Source organism: Vombatus ursinus, unplaced genomic scaffold (genome assembly GCF_900497805.2).
Source record: "Vombatus ursinus unplaced genomic scaffold, bare-nosed wombat genome assembly UNPS02014171.1, whole genome shotgun sequence".
NCBI classification, from domain to species: domain Eukaryota; kingdom Metazoa; phylum Chordata; class Mammalia; order Diprotodontia; family Vombatidae; genus Vombatus; species Vombatus ursinus.
In genome coordinates this window covers 373,040-394,916 of record NW_020953949.1, presented here as the reverse complement: position 1 = coordinate 394,916, position 21,877 = coordinate 373,040, and the positions used below count along the sequence as shown (strand labels likewise).

The 21,877-nt window shown below is 35.8% G+C and overlaps 2 protein-coding genes across 2 annotated transcripts; both read right to left on the bottom strand.

Moving 5' to 3' along the window:
* Window positions 1–1,610: 1,610 nt before the first annotated feature.
* Window positions 1,611–2,552, bottom strand: LOC114041322 (olfactory receptor 13D1-like). Its single transcript, XM_027859708.1, has one exon. It carries the CDS (start codon window positions 2,550–2,552, stop codon window positions 1,611–1,613), a length of 942 nt encoding a protein of 313 aa, XP_027715509.1.
* An 18,147-nt stretch (window positions 2,553–20,699) lies between these two features.
* On the bottom strand, window positions 20,700–21,641 carry LOC114041330 (olfactory receptor 13D1-like). The gene has a single exon (XM_027859719.1). The coding sequence runs from the start codon at window positions 21,639–21,641 to the stop codon at window positions 20,700–20,702; it is 942 nt and encodes a 313-aa protein (XP_027715520.1).
* Window positions 21,642–21,877: the final 236 nt, after the last annotated feature.

The window sequence follows — 21,877 nt, the reverse complement described above, 5'->3', positions numbered from 1 at the left end:
TCTATCTATCTATCTATCTATCTATCTATCTATCTATCTATCTATCTCCATTCCAATGTGTCTTAAATGAAAGTTATCATGGTCAAAATTACCTGTATCACTGCTGCTATTGACTTCTGAATTCTATGAACATAGTCTCACCGTTCAGCCATCTAAGCATAGCAGCAAAAGCATTTCGAGGATTCTCTTCATAATGTTCTTACCTCAGATCCTAATTAAAGAAGTTCTCAGAGTCCTTTATCTCTATATCTTATTCATTCTCCCTCTAGATACCATAGTTAATAAACTACCATATTAAAATAAAGCAGACTATCTTTCATAGGTTTATTCCCTCTAAGAGATAAAGTAACAGAATTGTGGAGAGACTATTGAAGATAGTGTTATATTTTACCAATTTTATAAAAAATTTTAACATTCATTTAAAAAAATTGAGTTTCAAATTCTCTGCCTCCCCTCTCCAAGATGATAAACAATTTGATATAGGTTATATGTGTCCAATCAAGCAAAACTATTTCCACATTAGTCATGTTGTGAAAAAAGACACCAACAAAAAACCCCATAAAAAATAAAATAAAAAAAAGTATGCTTCCCTCTGCATTCAGACTCCAACAGTTCTTTCTCTGGATGTAGATAGCATTTTTTATCATGTGTCTTTTGGAATTTTCTTGGATCATTGTATTGCTGAAAATAGCTAAGTTGGTCACAGTTGATCATTGTACAATATTGCTGTTACTGTGTACAGTGTTCTCCTGGTTCTGTGCATTTAACTGCATCAGTTCATACAAGTCTTTCCAGGTTTTACTGAGGGCATCCTGCTCATAATTTCTTACAGCACAATAGTATTCCATCACAATCATGTACCACAACTTGTTCAGCCATTCCCCAGTTGAAAGGTATCCCCTCAATTTCTAATTCTTTGCCATCACTAAAAGAGCTGCTATAAATGTGTTATACATACAGATCCTTTTCTATTTTTTTTTAATTTCTTTGGGATACAGGCCTAGTGGTGGTATTCTTGGATCAAAGTTTTATAGCCCTTTGGGCATATTTTCCAAGTTGCTCTCCAAAATGGTTGGATCACTTCACAACCTCACCAATAGTGCATTTGTGTCCCAATTTTCCCACATCCCCTCCAACATTTCTCCTTTTTCTTTTCTGTCATATTAGTCAATCTGATAGATGTAAGGTACCTCAGAGTTGTTTAAACTTGTATTTCTTTGATCAATAGTGATTTATAGCATTTGAGTTTAAGTATTTTAAGAACAGTTTCTAATAATTCTTCTCAATTTTATATTCTTCAATAGGAAATTTAAAAATTTTTCGTCTTCAGCTCATGCTCACACAGTTTAAATGTATGTGACTTATTTTAATGAAAGATAACCATAAACCCCAGGCTACAGAGTGGCAAAACTACCAAGTACAGAAACCTAATGAGTTGAGAGATACTGTATTTCAGATATTTGTTACATGTGTAAAAAAGAGAGAAAATCATACATTCTGCTTTGTAGTAATACTCACACTTCCTGTTTCCAGGAAGAGCAGTGCTACTGTTGGATGCAAAGGAATGAGTCCACCCTGCAAAAGAAAGGAACTGAAAACCTCAGACTTTTTCATATTTTTCTTAAGAATAGATTTCTCAATAGAATCTTCTCCACAGCTCCTTTTATCTCCTTGTTCCTCAGGCTGTAGATGATGGGGTTCAGCATTGGGGTAATCACTCCATAGGACAGTGAAATGATATCATCAGAAGTCTTGGATTCCTTGGACTTGGGCTTCATGTACATGAAAAGAGCAGATCCATAGAACAAGATCACCACTGTCAGGTGGGCTGAGCAGGTAGAAAAGGCTTTTTTCCTCCCCTCACGTGAGTTCATCCTCAGGATAGTAGAGAGGATGAAAACATATGAGAAGAAAATGAATAGCAGAGGTGTGATTAAGAAAACAATACTTGCAATTGTCATGATAAACACATTGAGGGAAATGTCTACACAAATAAGTTTAAGAAGGGCCAGGATCTCACAGGTTATGTGGTCAATGATATTCCCACAGAATGGCATCATCATAGCAAGTGTAGTTTGTACCAGGGAGTTCAGACACCCTATAATCCAAGTCCAAGAAGCCATTTGCACATAGAGTTCTTTATTCATGATGATGGTGTATCTCAGGGGATTGCAGATGGCGATGTACCTGTCATAGGCCATCACTGCCAGCAGCAGACACTCTGTGGACCCCAATCCAAGGGACACAAACATCTGAAGTGCACATCTAGTGAAGGAAATGGATTTTCTCTCACTCATAAAATTAATCAGAATTTGGGGAATAGAGGCAGATGTATAGCAGATATCCAGGAAGGAGAGGTTCCCAAGGAAAAAATACATAGGGGTATGAAGGCGGGAATCCAGAATGCTAATGATAATAAGGAAGCTGTTTCCCAGAAGGATTACCAGGTACATCACTAGGCAAATCACATAAAGAAACATCTGGAGGCCTGGGTACTGAGAAAGTCCAATCAGTATAAACTCAATCACAGCTGTGGAATTCCCTTTGTCCATGTTATTTCATCGTGGTTACCTATGAGAGTGATGGAAGGACACTGGTCATAACAAGTGGATTGAACAACAATAGTGATTTATATTTATATTGCTTATACCTAGTGATATTTTTTTATATTGGTTAATAATTTTATTTGGTTTTTATTGGTAGGTGCAGATTTTCAAATATATGAACACAAATGGGAACAAGAAGAGAAGAAAAACATGCATTTGAAATTAAATAAAAAAGCTGATACTAATACTTATAAATGTTTAATAAATTTATCAGTTTTAATTTCTAATACGGCAAATTTTGAGATATAACTCACATAAACAAAAGCTCCTTGGGTTCCTTATTAATTTTTAAGAGTTTAAAGGGTCCAAAAAGTGCTACATAAATGTTAGCTCTTGCTATTATTATCCAATCAAATTTTAACAAGATCACCTTCTGCATTCCTTGCATTAGCAGTTGTAGATCATCAAATTGAGGGAGAAAGCACAGTTAGCTCTTCTCCCTGAAGCTCAAAAGTATGGGCTTGGTGAACAGGAGGTGTTTAAGGTTTCTTGCCCAAGTTTACCAAATTCAATAAAACCTTTTTTTTTGATCCAATTCTGCATACCTTCCTATGACCTGTCCCTTGGACTTTTATTTAATCTAAATGAAAGGATGAAAAGTAGCTCTTAATGATATGATGTCAATTTAAAAAACTATCTTCATTAAAATGTTTCAAGTCACTATTGTCTTTAGTATCTTTATTAATGACTTAGATAAAGACATAGATCATATATGTATATAAAATTTGGAAATTACATATAGATGGGAAAGAAAGTAAATGAGTGAAAAATAATTTATCAAATGACTGCTATGTATCTGACACAGTACTAGGTGTTGAGCATACAAATATAAAAATGAGAGAGTTCCTGCTAGCAACAAGTTTACATTCCAGTAAAGTAGATAATGCATATAGGAGATCGGTGGCTGGGCAAAAGATCTCGTTTGGGTAGCCATAAGAATGGGAAGTAGAGTACAATAAGTGAAGATCATATCGTTTTCAGAAATAGTGGTATTACTAATTTGATTATATTTCTCAGTAAGACATGGAAAGTAGGCATGACATATATAGAGAGGAGGAAAGGAATCTGAATGACTTATGTGAAAGAGGGATTTGGCTTGTTTCGTTTAAAAGGAGAATGCAGAACTAAAAATAATTGGTGGAAGTTGCAAAGAAGCAAATTTAGTCCTTATGTAATCTAATGAGGGTAAGGTGATTGTCCTTGATTAACTCTGATAATAGGCAAATTGTGGTAAATATAAAGGTCAAGAGAAAATAGTAGGAGAAATTCAGTAAGGGAACAACTACTTTCAGGAGAGACGAATGAATGTTTTTGGAAGAGGTTGCACTAGAAATTGGTCTGGAAGGAAGAGATTTTTAAAATAGGTAGGTGCAGGAGGGTTTCATTCCTGGGTAAGCAACATGGTGAACAAAAGCAAGGAGATGGAACACAGCAGGGTAAGAATGAGAGGAGAATGCATGATCCACTTTGGCCAGCATGGAGAGTAGTGATTGGAAAGGTAGGTTGGATCCAGACTGAGAGGTCTTCCAAGCTCAGATTTACTTGCAGGTGACCAGTCTGAGATACTGAAAAAAACACAACAGTCAATATCCTAAGAAGGAAAAGTGAGGATGAACCCTCCAAAACTTGGCCCTACTCTAAAGTATGAAATCAAGAAATAGACAGGAAGAATTTTGAGGAAAAAAAAAGAATCCCATCATGAAAAGCTATTATGGTGACAGGTACACTTAAGTCACAAACCTAGGAGACGATGACCCCAAAACATCTGCAAGCAAAGAGAAAATTCAGAGAAAAACACCAAAACATCTACAAGCAAAGAGAAAATTCAGAGAAAAACACAGCATAAGAACAAATTCAACTGTAATTCCTGAAAGTGAAGTGTGCTACAGAAATAGTTAAGAAAAGTTTTTTTTTAAATAAATGAAATGAGAACATGATGAAAAAAACTGGAAAAGAATGAGAACTATGGAAGAGAGAATTGCAAAGGAAATTAACAGCTTGGCACAATAGGCATAACCTTGTTCAAGAGTTAAGGTTTTGTTTCATAGGCAATAGGTATTCACTGAAGGTTTTTGAGTGCAGAAGAGACTATATCAGAGCAATGTAGCAAGAAAAGTATTTTGGCAGTAGTCTTGGTGAAGGATATAATAGGGACAAGACTTAGAGGCATAGATACTAAGAGACTATCAGTTTGGATAACATGCTGAACTTGGAATCAAGAATGACTAAATTAAAATACTGCCATAAGCAAATCATTTAACTTCTCCTTTACACATTCCATCCTTTTCCCTTCCCAACTCCCTCACCATACCCCATCCCCATCTCTAAGTCTCTAAGGTGAAGAGTTGTTTTCTAACTGCATTGGTACAGAAATTTTCTTATTGGGAATTTTCTACACCATTGCAGGTCTGATGGAGGGGGGGAGGATATATATGATATCTATATCTTTATCTATATCCATGTATATATGTATACACACACGTGTGTATATATATATATATATATACACACACATACACATACATACAAATATATATATATACACACAACAAAATGCAAAGGTAAATTATTTCCTCACAATTGGTATCCAGGAAGCCTTATTACTAGGTGGTAGGTTAGAGTGGTAATCCTCATGATTAATACCTTGGGGAAATGGGCAGAAAGAGGACTCAAAACATCATGTTAGAGCTGGAAGTGACCCGAGAAGCCATTTTGTACAAATCTTGTATTTTGTGGAATGGGAAACAGAGGGCTAGAATTTGTTTCAAAGCCGGGACTGGATTGGAGGAATGCAGGTCTCCTAAATTTTAGCTCAGTGCTTTTTCACTCAAGTTGTTGACATTTTGCTTTTCTTGGAGAACTAGGGGAAGTGGCCTTTCCCAGGGGAGGATCCCCTAGTCTTGTGATTCAGGGTAAGAAGCTGAGAAGGGAGAGGGACCGTTCAGCTATACCCTGACCCCAAGGTTAACCACTCTGTTGGAGTCTACTATGAGGAGAAGTTTAAGCACCTTGGGAGGAAGAATTCCCAGGATGGGGGATACAGGGGCATCCTGAGAAGACCTGACCCTCTAGCAGTAGAAGGAAAGGGATAAGAATTTATTAAGTGTCTGCAATGTGCTAGACACTGTGCTAACAACTTTATAAATATTATTTCATCTGATTCTCACAACAGCCCTGGGCAATAGATGCTATTATTATCCTGATTTTACATTTGAGGAAACTAAGGCAAACAGAAGTTAAATGACTTGCCTAGGGTCACAAAGCTAGTAAGTGTCTGAGGTCAGATTTGGACTCAGGGCTTCCTGAGTCTTGGCTTATCATTCTATCCACTGCACCAAGAAGAAATACTCTTTTACTTCACTTGCTCCATTCAAAGGTCTCCCCCCCTCCACCTTATCTGAGAACTAGGTGGGATAGCCTGTTTCCCAATTCACATTTAATCCTTGGGCTATCTCTTCTTTTTGGGACTCAAGACAAATTGTACTGTATAGAGAGATTAAACAATTATGAGAGAGTGGGGACATATCCTAGATTAATAGGACTAACTCCAAGAATCAGAGAGGGGTTCAGTATCTCCCACTGGTTCTCTCAACATTCAGCAGCAAATGCTCTCTAAATTGATACTTTTGTTATAAACGTTACCTCCATACCACTAAAACGTGAAAACAAAGCCTAATGCACAACTTATGCATATGTAAGTAGCAATTATTGAAGGATTTAAGGCAGAGTTGGCCAGATTTCAGATGAGTAATGAGTGCAGGGAATAAGAAAATTGCAAAGGATCCTTCAGGTGCTTAGAGACAAGGCACACAGCTTCCTGCCTGTAAAGTCCCCAGTGTTCCATACTGATATAAGTCCTAGTACCTATATGAGGATCACAGGATGAGTGTTTAGCAGCCGCATGATTTGAGACTGCATTGTTCTTTTTATTAGAGAGAAAAATGTTTTAGTTTTGACATTACTTCTTCAGAACCTGCTTTTCAAGTTTTATTGAAAGCCAGCGGTTCAGAGTGCCTGAACTTGCAGAAGGAATTTTTCTGAGCTCAGGGCTGGTGTTTCTGAGAAACTTACCCTTGGTATACATTACAGATACTCAATATCCTTAAAGTTAGTACTATCATCATACACAGTTAGTGACCTTGGGAGGTGGTAGTTTTCTTATGACAGGTGTTCTGTTCTGGTTAGGTACTAACATCTATTGTTAGAACAACCTTGAAATAGGCTACTGTTATCTAAGAGTTCAGATGGGGGTTGGCAAGCCCTTTTGCAAAAGTTACAAGAAAATAAAGAAACTCACTGAACATTTAGCATGCAAGTTATGGAGTTATAAGCAAATATCACCTAAAGGGAGCTATTCACTCATATAATATCTAGCATCTAATATTTATATAGCATTTATTAATGTGCCAGGCCCTGCTCTAAATAAAGATTATTTCATTTGATTCTCATAACAACTGTCAGAGGAAGGTGCTACTGTTATCATCATTTTACAAATGAGGAAACTAAGGCAAACAGTGCTTAAGTAACTTGCCCAGAGTCACAAAGCTAGTATCTAAAGCTGGATTTGAACTCATGTCTTTTGGACTCCAGACCCAGTACTCTTATTAATTGTGCCATCTAGCTGTCCCTTATAATATGGATTAAAAAATGGTTACAATAAAATGTAGTAATTCAAATTATTTTTCCCACCAAGGAAAGGTGTTTCCAGAAATGGGAGTTATACTGGTAGTTTCAAGCATATGAGTAATAATGATAATGATGATGATGGTAATAATGATGATTCATAATAGCCTCATTTCTGGAGGTAGAAAGTTACAGCTGTAGCACTGGCTAATTGAAAAAGACACAGAAGACAAATGATTGAGAGCAGGCAGAACCAAGTAAACAATTTATGCAATGACTAGAAGAATGTATAAGAAAACAACATAGAAAAATGTATAAGAAAACACCATCAAAACTCTGATCAATGTAGAATTTCAGAGGACTGAAGTCTCAGCAGAGAGATGGTGTCCTATAGTAGAGGAATGAGGGAGATCTACCTTTTAAGTAAGGCCGTTGTGCTGATCTGACTTGTTTGACTACATTTTTGTTACAAGAAAAGGTCATAAGAAATGTGAGAGCCAATGGAAAACAAAAGAGATATAAAAAAAGAAAAGAGCATAAATAAAATATTATTTTAAACATATGTGCTCTGGGGCAAGAGAAGGAAAATGTGTTCCTTTCTCATGTTTTCAAGGGATAGGGTACTTATTTTCTTAGATACAGGCTATATCAAGTAAAAATAAATGACAATAATGATAATAACTAAACTTATACTTGTATATAGCACTCTATTTATGAAATACTTTTCACTGTTATCTTGTTTTATGATCACAATAACTCACCAAGGAAGGCAAAATTGTTATTATGTTTTACAGGTGAGTAAGTTAAGGCTCAGAATGTTAGTTAATTGACTTACCTAAGGTTATACAATTAAGTAAGGGGCAAATATAGATCTTTTGGTTCCATGACTAAACACTTGCTGCATAGTCTTCCTAGAGTGTCCTTGGGAAATGGCTACAGAGGATCCCTAATTAGACTCCTGTATTTCCATTGAATTAACTTAATTTTAATTATTTGCTTCAATTAACAAGCATTTATTTTCTTTCCCTCTCACTTCCCCAGTGAAAAAAGGACAATCCTTGTAACAAATCTGCTTATCTAAGTAAAGCACATTTCCAAATTGGCCACGTCCAAAGATGTGTGTCTCATTCTGAATATTTAGTCCATTATTTCTCTGTTAGGAGGTAAGTAGCACATTAAATGAGCTTATTAATTAAATCACCACAAAATAGCTAGCATTTTGTTGTTATTGCTTAGTTTTTCAGTGTTTAACTGTACATGACTCCTTGGGGTTTTTCTTAGCAAAGATACTGGAGTGGTTTGCCATTTCCTTCTCCATTGTATCCCCATTTTACAGATGAGAAACTGAAGCAAATAAGGATTAAGTGACTTGTCCAGGGTCACACAGCTAGTAAGTGTCTGAGGCCAAATCTGAACTCAGATCTTCCTGACTCCAGGCCTGGTGCGTTATCCACTGCACCATCTACTTGCTCTAGCTAGCATTTTAACTAAAAATAATTATGTATAGTTGTTTTAAATATATTCATTTTTATTTCTGATCTAAAAAGATGTGAATCAGATCTTGCCAACTGTATTCTCTAAATTTCTCTCTTCACATCTGCAAAATATCTCCATATTCTCGCTTTTGTTTTTATCTCTGAGGAAGAAATGTCCCTATTGCTTTCCAAAGCTGTCTGTTATGTCCATGTTCTTTTTTTTTTTTTTTCTTTGCTTTTTGCCAGGCAATTGGGGTTAAGTGACTTGCCCAGGGTCACACAGCTAGTACGTGTTGTGTGTCTGAGACTGCATTTGAACTCAGGTCCTCCTGACTTCAAGGCTGGAGCTCTGTCCACTGTGCCACCTAGCGCCCCCTCCCCCATATTCTTGATCCTACCCTTTCCTATCATCCCTTTGCTATGTCAATTATTTCCACTTCTTTAATATTTTTCTTTTCACTTGGTCTTTCCCTTCTACAAACATGTTCATATCTCCTTTATTCTGAAAGAAACTCCCTTGATCTTGGTCTTGTACTGTGCTGTCATACTATTGATCCTTTCTGCATTACTTTTGCCTGACCTAGAACGCTCCCTTCAGTTTATCACTCCCCTCTCACTCCGTTGCTTCATTCAATGTGGTTCTTGTTGCCACTAATCCACTGAGGTTCTCCCTGTTCTTTCCTCCTTTTGTGCTAGGGCCTCATCTACTTTTACTTGTTGCATGGCTAATAAAGAGATCTCAAACATTATGCTTCTCAAGAGCAGTTTTTTCTCACCTGCCCCCTTGGTTGTAACAGCTTCCTTGACAGGCCTCTCCCTCTACCAAGTTGGGGAAGATAGCCTCACTTAGAGCTCTTTAGATTAGGTCCCATGATTGCTTCCTCACCAAGTAACCTCTTATTTTCCACAGTTTCTTTGATTTATTTACTTCTGATAATAGCTACTTTCTTGAAAACACTTGAGAATAGAAAAATAAGGGTAAGTGGATTGGTTTCTTGCTAAAATTGTCATCCTGGTAGCTAGTTTAGCTATTCCTGTCTTGGATCTAGTAGCACTGAGTCCTGGAATTATCAAAATATAGAATATTAGAGATAGATAGAGATGGGGCCTTGACCTGTGATTTCATTGGCATGAGGAACTCTTAAGCGGGGAAATTCCCTCTACCAATGCAGATCCCACCTTCTCTTGAACTTGTATTTTTAGACTTACTCAGATGACTTAGAGATTGTGACCTGCCCAAGGTAACACAGCCAGCACAGGTCAGAGGTAGGATTTGAACCCAAGTTTTCCTAGCTTCAAGGCTAACTCTATCCAAAACACCAAGTTGTTTCTCATTAGGGCTAGAAGTTCACAAGTTCTAGAACAAAAAATTTGAGAACAAGAAAGGAACTTAGAAACTAGCACATAGAAGGTCAGAGTTAAAATGGTATCTTAGAAAAGAGAACTTGGAATGTCAAAGTTACAAGGTACTTTAGAACACAGAGATAGAATGGTAGGGTGAAAGGAACTTTAGAATACAGAGCATAATTAAATACCTAACACTAGTAGAATGAACATAGACTATAAGAGCTAAGATGGACTATTTTTGTAGAGGAAGACATTTGACTTCCAGAGAAAATACAAGGATGTGTCACTACTAGATATGCTAGATGGAATTCAATAAAAGTTGAACTGATAATGTAATCATTCATGAACAAGATGATAGATCCCAATATTTTAGAATGAACTGGAAGTGGGACTTCTGTAACACCACATATATTAGTTCACATGTCCAAGTGTGTGTGGAGGACAGGGAGAATTGGGGAATAAAATATCATGAAATAGATGAATATGTTTGATCCAGAGTCCTCAACAGTTGTCAATATCCAGAAATGTCAGAGAAATATAGAAATCTGGCCTGGATCATGCAAACAGGGTTAAGTGATGCAGAAATACATCCTTACCACTTCAACAGAATACATCTTCAAGTCTCCTGTTCAATTTCCATTTTCTTTCCTTAAAACCATTTGACCTTCCATGTTAGAATTCCTAATCTGGTCCCACTTATCTTACATTTTTTTTCCATTCAACATTTCTTTCCCAACTTACATTCTCAATACCCATTTCCGTTTTCATCTCTAAAAATCACCCTTCCCAGAGTCCTTCCAATTATTCTTATTTACCTCTCACAGTGAGATCCAAGCCTTCTTCTTTGTTTATGCGAGGTCACTTAGCTGATGTTTCTCTAGCATTCTGAACAAATAAATTATTTTAAGCACATTTCCAGAAATTTATGGTGGCTTTAGGTACTAGCAAACATATAGCTGTGCTCCCTGATGCTATATCCCCATTGTATATGAGGCTGAAATTACTTTTACTGAAGGCAGTTTACAACTTCTCCTTTCCTTCTAAGTTGTTCCTATGATATTATATGGACAAAGAGTCAGATTTTTGCAATTTAGAAATACTGTGAAAAATTGGCAGAATCAATAAGATGCTACCACTTTTACTACCTTTATGACAATAGCTTGTCAATACATTTCCAGATCTACTGTAAATGTATGTTATAACTTGTTGTCCCTAGAAATTTCCAAAGGCTCAACCATTAGCTACAGATGCCGATTTAACACTCTTCTTCCCACCACAACCCCACCCCAGTGTTTTTAGAGACTTTTTGCATTCCCTGAAGTAATTTAAAGTGGTGTGAAAGAGCTGTAGGGAAGTTAACAACTTTTCGATGCTTTAGGGATAAAGTAATAACAACCTAATTACACCAACATTAATAGGTACAAGAAATGGCACAATAAACAATGCAATACAGGAAGACTCAAGTTTCTTTCTGCCTGGTCAAACACTGGGGGAGTGACACAGTTATCTGTATGATTCAGGCAGTTGATGGCACCATAGTACACAGAGTACCAGACCTAGAGTAAGGAAGACTCATCTTCTTGAGTTCAATTCTGTCCTCAAACATTTACTAGCTGGGAAAGACACTTAACCTTACTTGCATGATTCAGGCCAGATTTCTATATTTCTCTGACATTTCTGGATATTGACAACTGTTGAGGACTCTGGGTTAAACATGTTTATCTATCTCATGATATTCTATTCCCCAATTCTTCTTCCCCTCCACACACACTTGGACATGTGCACCAATGTATGTGGTGTTATAGAAGTCCCACTTCCAGTTCATTCTAGAATATTGGGACCTATGCCTATAGGAGAGATGAGCCTATAATTTTTTGCGTCACAGCATTTTAAGCACCTACTATGTGCCATATAGAATGATAAATGCTAGGGATACAAAGAAAGACAAAAAAAAAGTTGTTGCTATCACAGAACTTGGTTTTATGGAGGATACAATGTGCAGACAACTATGTACAAACAAGATGTATATACAGGATCCATCTATCCAAATATCTGTCTTTCTATTTGTCTGTCTATCTATCTATCTTCACAAGGAAGGCACTAAGATTATAAATGAATGGGAGCAGAGCCAAGATGGTGGAAAAAAGACAGGTACTCGCCTGAGTTCTCCCAAATTCCTCTCTAAACAACTTTAAATAATTCCTCAAAATTAATTGCAGAGCAGCAGAACCCACAAAAGGACAGGGTGATTTTTTTCTTAGCCTAAGGCAATTTAGAAGCTCAGAAGAAAAGTTCTGTAACATTGGGGTGAAAATAGAGTTCAGGCCAGACCACACAAGGTGCTGGCAAGACAATAGCAGACCTGCCTCAGCAAGCCAGCAGCAAGGCCCTGTGGCCCTGTGCCCCTGTGCAAGGCAGCCAGCAGCAGGTGAACAAACCAGCAGCAGGTCTTGGTCACAACTGAATCGGCAACAGTAGCTTCCAGAGCTCTCAACCCACAGACAGTAAGGGGGTCATACAACTGGTAGGAAGGAGATTACATGGGTCCCTTTGCTGGCACTGGGTGCAGGTATCTATTGTGTTGCTCTTTTGCAGACCAGATTGCAGTCCTGGGTCACAGTCCCAGGGAAAGAAGGAGCACTAGTATACTAGAGCTCCCAGTCACAGGGGAGCAGGGATCCTGGTCACAGTTCTAGGGCAGAGAACAGTACTTGTGGTCACTCATAGACAAGAGTACAATGCAAGAGAGTAGTAAACACACCTCTTCTTAAAAAATATCACCTTGGAAGAACTGAAAACTAACAGACCCCCAGAACTAGCTCTGAAGAAAGATGCACAAAAAACTTGAATCTTAGGACAGTGTTCCCTACACCCTGGGAGCAGAGCACAACTATAACATAAAGTTAAAAGTAAAATCTCAAATGTATAGAGAACTGAGTCAAATTTATAAAGATAAGCGCTACCCCAACTGATATTTATCAAAGGATTTCAAAGATATAAACAAAGTTTTCAGACAAAGTAATTAAAGCTATCTATAGTCATATGAAAAGTACTATAAATCACTATTGGTTAGAGAAATGAAAATTAAAATAACTCCGACACATAATCCCATCAAATCCCATCAATCCCATCAAATTAGCTAATGTGACAGAAAAGGAAAATGACAAATGTTGGAGGGAATGTGGGAAAATGAGTACTTTCAGAAAAACCTGGACTTACAAGAACTGATGCAAAATGAAATGAGCAGAACCAGTAGAACATTATACACAGTAACAGCAATATTATATGATAATCAACTGTGACTTACTTAGCTATTTTCAGCAATACAATAATCCAAGACAATTCAAATGGACTTATGTTGAAAAATGCTATCTATATCCAGAGAAAGAACTGACGGAGTCTGAAGGCAGGTTGAAGCATACTTTAAAAATTTTCTTTATTTTTCTTATTTTTTGGCTCTGTTTTCTTTTACAACTTGACAAATATGGAAATAAGTTTTGCATAACTGCACATGTTGTTTGCCTTCTTAATGGGGGGGATGAGGAGAGGGAGAGCATTTAGAACTCAAAATTTAAAAAAAAGAATGTTAAAAACTTTTTATATGTAATTGTGAAAAATAAAATATTAAACAATTTTTAAAAATATTAAGAAAGAAAAAATATTAAGGAAGAATGGCAAAATATTTCTGAAACTTAAAGCCAGGGAAGCTAGGAGGTAGAGAGGAGGAAAGAGAACATTCTAGGCATAGGGGACAGCCAGTGAAAATACTTGGAATCAGGAGGTGGAGTATTGTGGATGAAGAATAACAAAGAGGTCAGTGTCACTGGATCTGGAAGGACAGTAAGATATAAAAAGAATGGAAATGTAAAAGGGGGTCAGGTTATAAAGGGCTTTAAAAACCAAAAGAAGATTTTTATATAGCTAGGTCCCAAATATTATGATTAATTAAACCCCTTAAAGTGGTTGTATTATTTGAATTTACACTGTGGATTTCCATTGGACTGGAACCAATTATCATGTTTTACATAATTATGACTTCAAACAAGGCAAATTTGAATGCATTCAATCACTTTAGGGGATTTGTTATTTACACTTATTAAAACCTTTTATTAAAACCTAATTTTTTTTTATCCTGGAGAAAGTAAGAAGCCACTAGAATTTATTGAATGGTGTGTGTGTGTGTGTGTGTGTGATATGGTCAGACTTTTGTTTTTGGCAGATCAACTTGACAGGTGAATGGAGGGTGGATTGAAGTGGGGAGAGATTTGAGGTAGGGAGATTAACCAAACGTCTATTGTGTAGTCCAGGAACAAGATGATGAGTGTCTGTAACAGGTACTTATGCTGTTGGAGTTGCAGCACTGTGAGTACGATGTTAAATAATAGGACTTGAGTATTGATTCGCTGTGAGTGTGTGTGTGTGAGAATGAGAAGTTGAAAATGACATCTAAGCTGTGACTTCAGGTGGCTGGGAAGATGGTAGTAACCTTGATAGTAACAGGGAAGTTAGTAAGAGTGGGGTCAGGGAAGGTTAATGAGTTCAGTTTTGGACATGTTGAATTTATGATGTCTACAGACATTCAGGTTGAGATATCTATTTTAGGTAATTGGAGATGAGAGCCTGAAGGTCAGAAGACAGACTAGGGCAAGACAACAGGATCTGAGAGTCTTCTGAATAGATGATAATTGAAACTGTCAAAGCTGCTGAGATCACCAATGATAATTATAAATGGAAATGAGAAAAGGGCGTAGGATAGAATCCCCTGGTGTCTCTCAGGAATACCCGTGGCTAGTGGATGTGACCTGGATGAAAAGCCAGTAAACCAGAAAGAGAAGAAATGGTTAGAGAGGTAAGAGGAGAACCAAGAGAGAGAAGTATCATGAAAACCTTGAGAGAAGAGAGTATGGACAAAATAGAGAGATAAGGGATAAAAGATAATACAGTAAGATGAATTCAGAACTGAATAAAGACTCATTGAGTGATAATTGGTACATTTATACCAATCTGTAAGGTAGGTCTAGTGGATTACTCCAAATCTCAGTTTTTGGGGTTATTACACCCTCCAATTTTTTATTAATGCCTTGAACACTCATAACATTTGTGGAAGAAACAAAGTTGGGAGGAAGAGATGATATTCTGACTGATAGAGCTGAGATCTTAAAAGATCTTCACAGGCAGCTAATGGTAAAGTGAATAGAGTTCTGGGCTTGGAGTAAGAAACAACTGAGTTTAAATCCTGACTCAGACATTTACTAGTTATGTGACCCTGAGCAAGTCACTCAATGCCTCAAATTCTTCATTTGTAAAATGGGGATAATAATAGCATCTACCTTTCAGTGTTGTTGAGGATCAAATGAGATACACACACACACACTCACACATACACACAAATGTGTGTGTATATAAACACACAAACACACACACATATCTTTGCAAATACCAGAGTGCTATAGAAATTATTATTTCTATTAGTATTATTATTAGATATATGGGTCATTTTACTAACTCCACTTCATGGCTTGTGCTAATTAAAAAGTAATTAAATTGTCTGTTAAAAACTTAAAAAAAATTAAAACTGCATCAGCACCATCAAATAAAATTTCTTAGTAATGTTATCAATTTCAATACCTAAATTATGATAACAATGTTTACTGTTATAAACCTGTCTTCAAGATTCCTTCTTTTTCCATTGCTTCTCATTCCCTTTTTCTCTCATGTCCACATTTGCCATCTTCATTCTCTGGTTTTTTTCTCTTTGCATTACTTCATAAAAATCTTTACATATTTCTTTTTGTTCCTCATACTTGTCTTATTTGTATTATAGTATTCTATAACATGAATACACCACAAATGATTTATCTAGTCTCTTATATTTTGGACATTTAGGTTGTTTCCAGTCTCTAATTACTTCTCTGAAAATTTTAAACATGGAGCCTTTTAAAAATTTTTTAATAAAACTTTCAGTATATATTCCTAACATTGGAATTACCAGAACAAAGAATGTGACTGTTTTTGTATTTTTTCTTAGTACTGTCAGATTGCTTTCAGAAAGAGCCTACAAATTTGGATTTTTATGAGTAATAAATATGTACCTGGTCATCTGTAATAATTTCTGCATTTAATTTCTTTGGTTTAAATTACTATTTGTTATTATTTTGCTGTTTTGACAGGTAAGAGGTGATATGTCTAAGCTGTCTAAATTTGCACCTCTGATTGTTAGGTGGAACAATTTTCAAGTGAATATTAACAATTTGTGTTTCCTCTTATAAAATTCATCTGTCTTGTAGCTATTTATCAAGTGTAGAGTAGTAATCACCATAGTTTTTTTTTTAGCATTCCTTACACCTTTTATATGCCATGTTTTGATCTGTCATATTTTCCTCCAAAATTTCCTCCAAAAATTCATGTGGTTAAACATATGTACTTCATAATAATAATTTATTCCATTTGTTGAATTAAAAAACTTTTTGTAATTGGGCAAATACTTTATTCCATTTTCTTCCACCTTCTATATACCTGTACTTATGTTTAAATCTCTCATCTGGCTGTAGTTCACTGGGGAATATTTGTGGGTATAATAACTTTTATTTGAGATTGTCAATTAATCTTCCATGTCCATTTGTTAGATAATGCATTCTTTCTCCATTTTAATTTTTCTATAAGTCTTTCAAATGCATCTTTCATGTATATTTAGTTGGATGTATTTATTCTTTATTTTGGTCCATCAATATATTTCTTTTCTCCTCCTGGGTGCCAGATAGTTGTGGTAGTAATCATTTTGTTATTTATTTTTATGTCTAGGAAAATAAGACTCTCTTCTTCAGATTTTCTCCTCAGTGTGTATCTTAATATTCTCTACTACTTGTTTTTCCATATAAATTTATCATGATTTTGTGTAATTCTGTTAAAAGCCCATTGACATTTTCATTGGTAACAGATTAAATATATAATATAATTAAGGGAATATCACTTTTTATATTAATATAATTCATTTATGAACATTGACTATGCTTGCAGTTATTTATTTTCTTTTTTGTTTTTATCTTGTCATTTTACAATTGTCATTATCCAGATTCTATATTCCAAATTTAGTTAATTTTCAAATATTTTCTACTCTCTCTGTATCTATCTATCTATCTATCTATCTATATACACATATGTACATATATACATATATAATGAATAGGGTTTCTTTTTTATGATATTTTCTTGATCATTGTTGCAAATAAATTAGAATGCCTATTACATTCTTGTTAATCTTGTATCATGCCAAAATCGCTGAATTCAAGTATTGTTTTCATTATTTTTTTTGAGAAGGCTAAATTTTCTAGCTATTGCATCATGTCATCTACAAAAAGTGAAATGTTGATTTCTTCATTTCCAATGTTAATTCTATTAATATCATCTTTGTGTCTTTTTACACTTGCTAGAATCTCAGTATTAAATCAAGTGGTAAGAGTGGACTTCCTCACTTTGTACTTGTTTTTAGAGGAATAGTTCTAATCTTTATCTATTCTATGCTATTTTAACTCATGGCTTAAGATTCTATTAATTACGTTAAGGAAAAACTCTCAATACCTATTCTTTTAAGTATTTTATCTTGAATAATTATGTTATCAAATGCCTTTTCTTCATATCTTTATAGTTGTGGTTTGCTTTTGTGATAAGGCCAATATCTACCAGGGTTCCACCTTCCATCATACCCAATATGGGTTAGTCTAGTTTTTCCCTAAAAGGTGACAAAGTTCAGACTTGATTGGCAGATGGTAAGACAAAGCTTAAGATCACCTTTCTGGTAACCTCTGTTCATAGTGATGCAGCTTCCTGGCTACCTTAAGGCATCAAAACATCTACCCATTCATTGGAACCATTGCTTCTGATCATCTGCTCTTTAATTTAATTTTTATTATAGATTAGTCTTTGGCCTATTGATTGAATCTGTTCTTTGTGGTTTCCTCTATTGTTTGAAAACTTTGGGCATTATATTGTTTTCCTAATCATTGCTTAATTTGTTTTGTGGCTTTACAAACTTCTTTAGAGTATTGCTCTAGTTACCTTACTATGATTATTATCTAATTCAATTTTCCCATTGTTTCCCCTTCCATCTCATTCATCAATGCTTCAAAAGTCCATTAGATTGTGAACTCCTAGAGAACAGGGACCGTCATTTGCCTTTCTTTATGTTGTCTGTACTTAGCTCAGTGCTTGGAACATAGCAGGCATTTAATACTTATGGATTGTTGTACTGACTAATTAATTTGAGATTCTGGGAGATAATTTTATACCATAGGTTTTTCACATTGCAGAAGCACTTTATTGATTTGGAGAGTTCCTTTGATGTTTCTGTTCATGTATGGAAATTCTAAAAATGCCCTATGTTGAAAAATGCAATTTTGTGTCAAGTATAAAACTTTGGTCTAATGCATGAATGGGGAAGTGTTTGTTTACTGATAGGAGAGAGAGGGAGATACAGGGACTCCTCTCACTTTAGGGAATATGGGGGAATGGGGGAAATTTCCCATGGCTATGAACAAGAATGACCAAGCCAGGTATCTAAGAAGGGGTTCTCATTCATGGGGAAGCTCCTTGAGGCTTATTAGGTTGATTACATATTAACAAAGAATTTTTTAAACAATGAAGAAAATGAAAAAAAATCCCCCCCCAACTTCATGTGTAGTAGGGTTGATGGTTGAAACCTCTACATGTAGCCCGTGTGACATGGTAGCACCTTCCTTTAGCTGCTACTAGCTCATTTGTCTTTTTTTATCCTTATCTCAGGTTCTAAGGCAGTCATGGGAGTATAATCTGATTGTTGTTGTTGTTCAGTGTTTCAGTCATGTCAGACTCTACATGACCCCATTTGGAGTTTTCTTGACAAAGATACTAGAGTGGTTTGTCATTTCCTTCTCCAAATCATTTTACAAATGAGGAAATGGAGACAAACAGGGTTAAATGACTAACACCTAGTGAGTATCTGAGGTCAGATTAAAACTCAGGAAGATGGGTCTTTCTGACTCCAGACCCAACAATCTATCCACCATGATACCTCCCTGCCCTTGTATAATCTGATATTTCTACATTAATTATGAAAATTATAATATCTCTCAATAATTAGTCACCTAGTCCCAAGGTTCCAAAAGAGTTTATTAATTTTGTTTAAAAATAAATAATCTGGAAAGATGCCTTTTTTAATTAGATTTTTCTCATTTCTCTCTATATCAACCCCCTAATTTTCTAGGCATAAACAAATATCAAGGTTGCTGAGTATATAAGTTATTAAGAATGTAGCAAACAATAAAAGTCATAAATAATTATTTAATTTGTATTTCCTGTGAAAAAGATTACAGCCAAAGTCATCTCTATCTGTCATTGCTACGGTTGACTTCTTAATTATGGTTATAATTCTACCATTCAGTACTTTCAGTATAACTTCCAGGGTATATCAAGGATTCTCTTCACAAAGTTTCTTCAACTTATATGAACTGATGCAGAGTGAAGTGAACAGAACCAGGAAAACAATGCACATGGTAATAGAAATATTATAAAGATAATCTACTATGAAGGACTTTGTAACTCTGATCAATACTATGATCCACAACAGTTCTAAAGAATTCATGATGAAAAATGTTATCACCCTAGAGATAAAGAGCTGACAAACTCAGAGTGCAGATCAAAGCATATTTTTTCTCTTTTTTATTTTTATTTTTATTTTTTTTGCTTTTTTTTGGAACACGGATAATGGGGAAATGTTTTGCATGACTTCATATGTACAATGGGTATTGTATTTCTTGCCTTCTCAATAGGTGGGGGAGGGTATAGATGGAAGGTAAAAATCTGGAACTGAAAATTTAAAAAAATATTCCTTCACAAGGTAAGATTTGAACTTATATTCTTAGGAAAGAAATTCTTTTAGTTCTTTCTGTACCTCAGTATCTCTGTAGACAGCATAGTGAACAGACTGTAGAATGACAGTTAAATTGTGAGTCTCTCATTAACCTCTTCCCTCTCTTAAGTCTCTCAAACACAATTTCAAACACAATTACACAATTTCCCCAGGAAGTGAAAGGAAGGAAATAAGTAATTCCAAAGTACCTACTGCTCGCCGGACACTGCGCTAAGGACTTTGTAAATATCATTTCATATGATTCTCACACAACCTTGTGAAGTAGATGCTATTAAGACCCCCAGTTTTACAGTTGAGGAAATTGAGGAAGACAGAGGTTAATGATTTGTCCAGGGTCATACAGGTATTAAGTGTCTGAGGCTGAACTTGAACTCAGGTCTTCCTGACTTCAGACCGAATGCTCCATTCATTGTGAAAGCTTGCTATTTTCATATACAAAGCTTAAGTATCTTAACATATTTCTGATAATTCCTCTAAATAGGATATTAGTTTATAGGAAATATTTAAACCCCAGGATATAAAGTAGCAATATCCAGAGGCCATATTATAGCAGAACCAGTGGAGGTAAGATGTGTTTCAGAAATATGTAAAGTGTGTGCAAAAGAGTAGTAATCACAAATTTGGCTTTGCCAATACAGTCTTACATGATAACAAGAACAACAGTGCTATCTTTGGATGCGAAGAAATAAATCTCCCCCCACACCCCCACACACAAAAGAAGGGAATTTAAAACCTCGAAAATTGTCATATTTTCGGTAAGAATGGGTTTCTGAATAGAACTTTCTTCACTGCCCCTTTCACCTCCTTGTTCCTCAGGCTGTAGATGATGGGGTTCAGCATTGGCGTCACCACCCCATAGGAAAGCACAATGATCTCATCAGAAGTCTTTGTGTCCTTGGACTTGGGCTTCATATACATGAAAAGGGCAGAGCCATAGAATAAGATCACCACGGTCAGGTGGGCTGAACAAGTGGAAAAGGCCTTTTTTCTCCCTTCACTAGAGTTAATTCTCAGGATAGTGGCAAGGATGAAAATGTAAGAGATAAAAATGAGCATGAGAGGAGTGATTAAGATAATGATACTTGCAATTGTCATGATAAACACATTGAGAGATATGTCTACACAAATGAGCTTGAGAAGTGCCAGTATTTCACAGGTAATATGATCAATGATATTCCCACAAAAAGGCTTTATCATGGCAAGCACAGTTTGTACCAGGGAGAGTAGAAATCCTGCTATCCAGGTCCAAGCTGCCATCTGTGAACAGAGTCCCTTGTTCATGATGATGGTGTATCTTAGCGGATTACAAATGGCAACATACCTGTCATAGGCCATCACTGCCAGTAGAATGCACTCTGTACACCCCAGTCCAAGAGAAATAACCATCTGCAGAGTACATCCAATGAAAGAGATGGATTTCCTTTCAGATGTAAAATTAATCAGAATTTTAGGAATGAAGGAAGATGTGTAACAGATATCCAGGAAGGAGAGATTCCCAAGGAAAAAGTACATAGGGGTATGAAGATGGGGATCCAGGATGCTGATAATAGTAAGGATGCTATTTCCCAATAGGATCACCAGGTACATCAAAAAACAGAGCACATAAAGAGTTATCTGGAGGCCTGGGTAATGAGAAAGCCCCACCAGAAAAAACTCAGTTATGGCTGTGTAATTTCCCTTGTCCATAGTAATTTTTCTGTGTCACCTGTGGGAGTTATGAAAGGATATGGTCATAGCAATGGGACTGAACAGTAACAGTGATTTACATTCATATCATATATACTTTGCACTTTTAATTTTTCCTTTGGTTAATATTAATTTTATTTGGATTTACATTAATAGGTACAGATTAAAAGTACAAAGAAAAATAGTAATTCAAATTTATGCAAACGCATAACAGAACTGGTTAATGATTTTATATG

Bases quoted from the DNA above. Each gene is read 5' to 3' on its own strand.
- LOC114041322 (XM_027859708.1), bottom strand. From the start codon at position 2,552: ATGGACAAAGGGAATTCCACAGCTGTGATTGAGTTTATACTGATTGGA.
- LOC114041330 (XM_027859719.1), bottom strand. From the start codon at position 21,641: ATGGACAAGGGAAATTACACAGCCATAACTGAGTTTTTTCTGGTGGGG.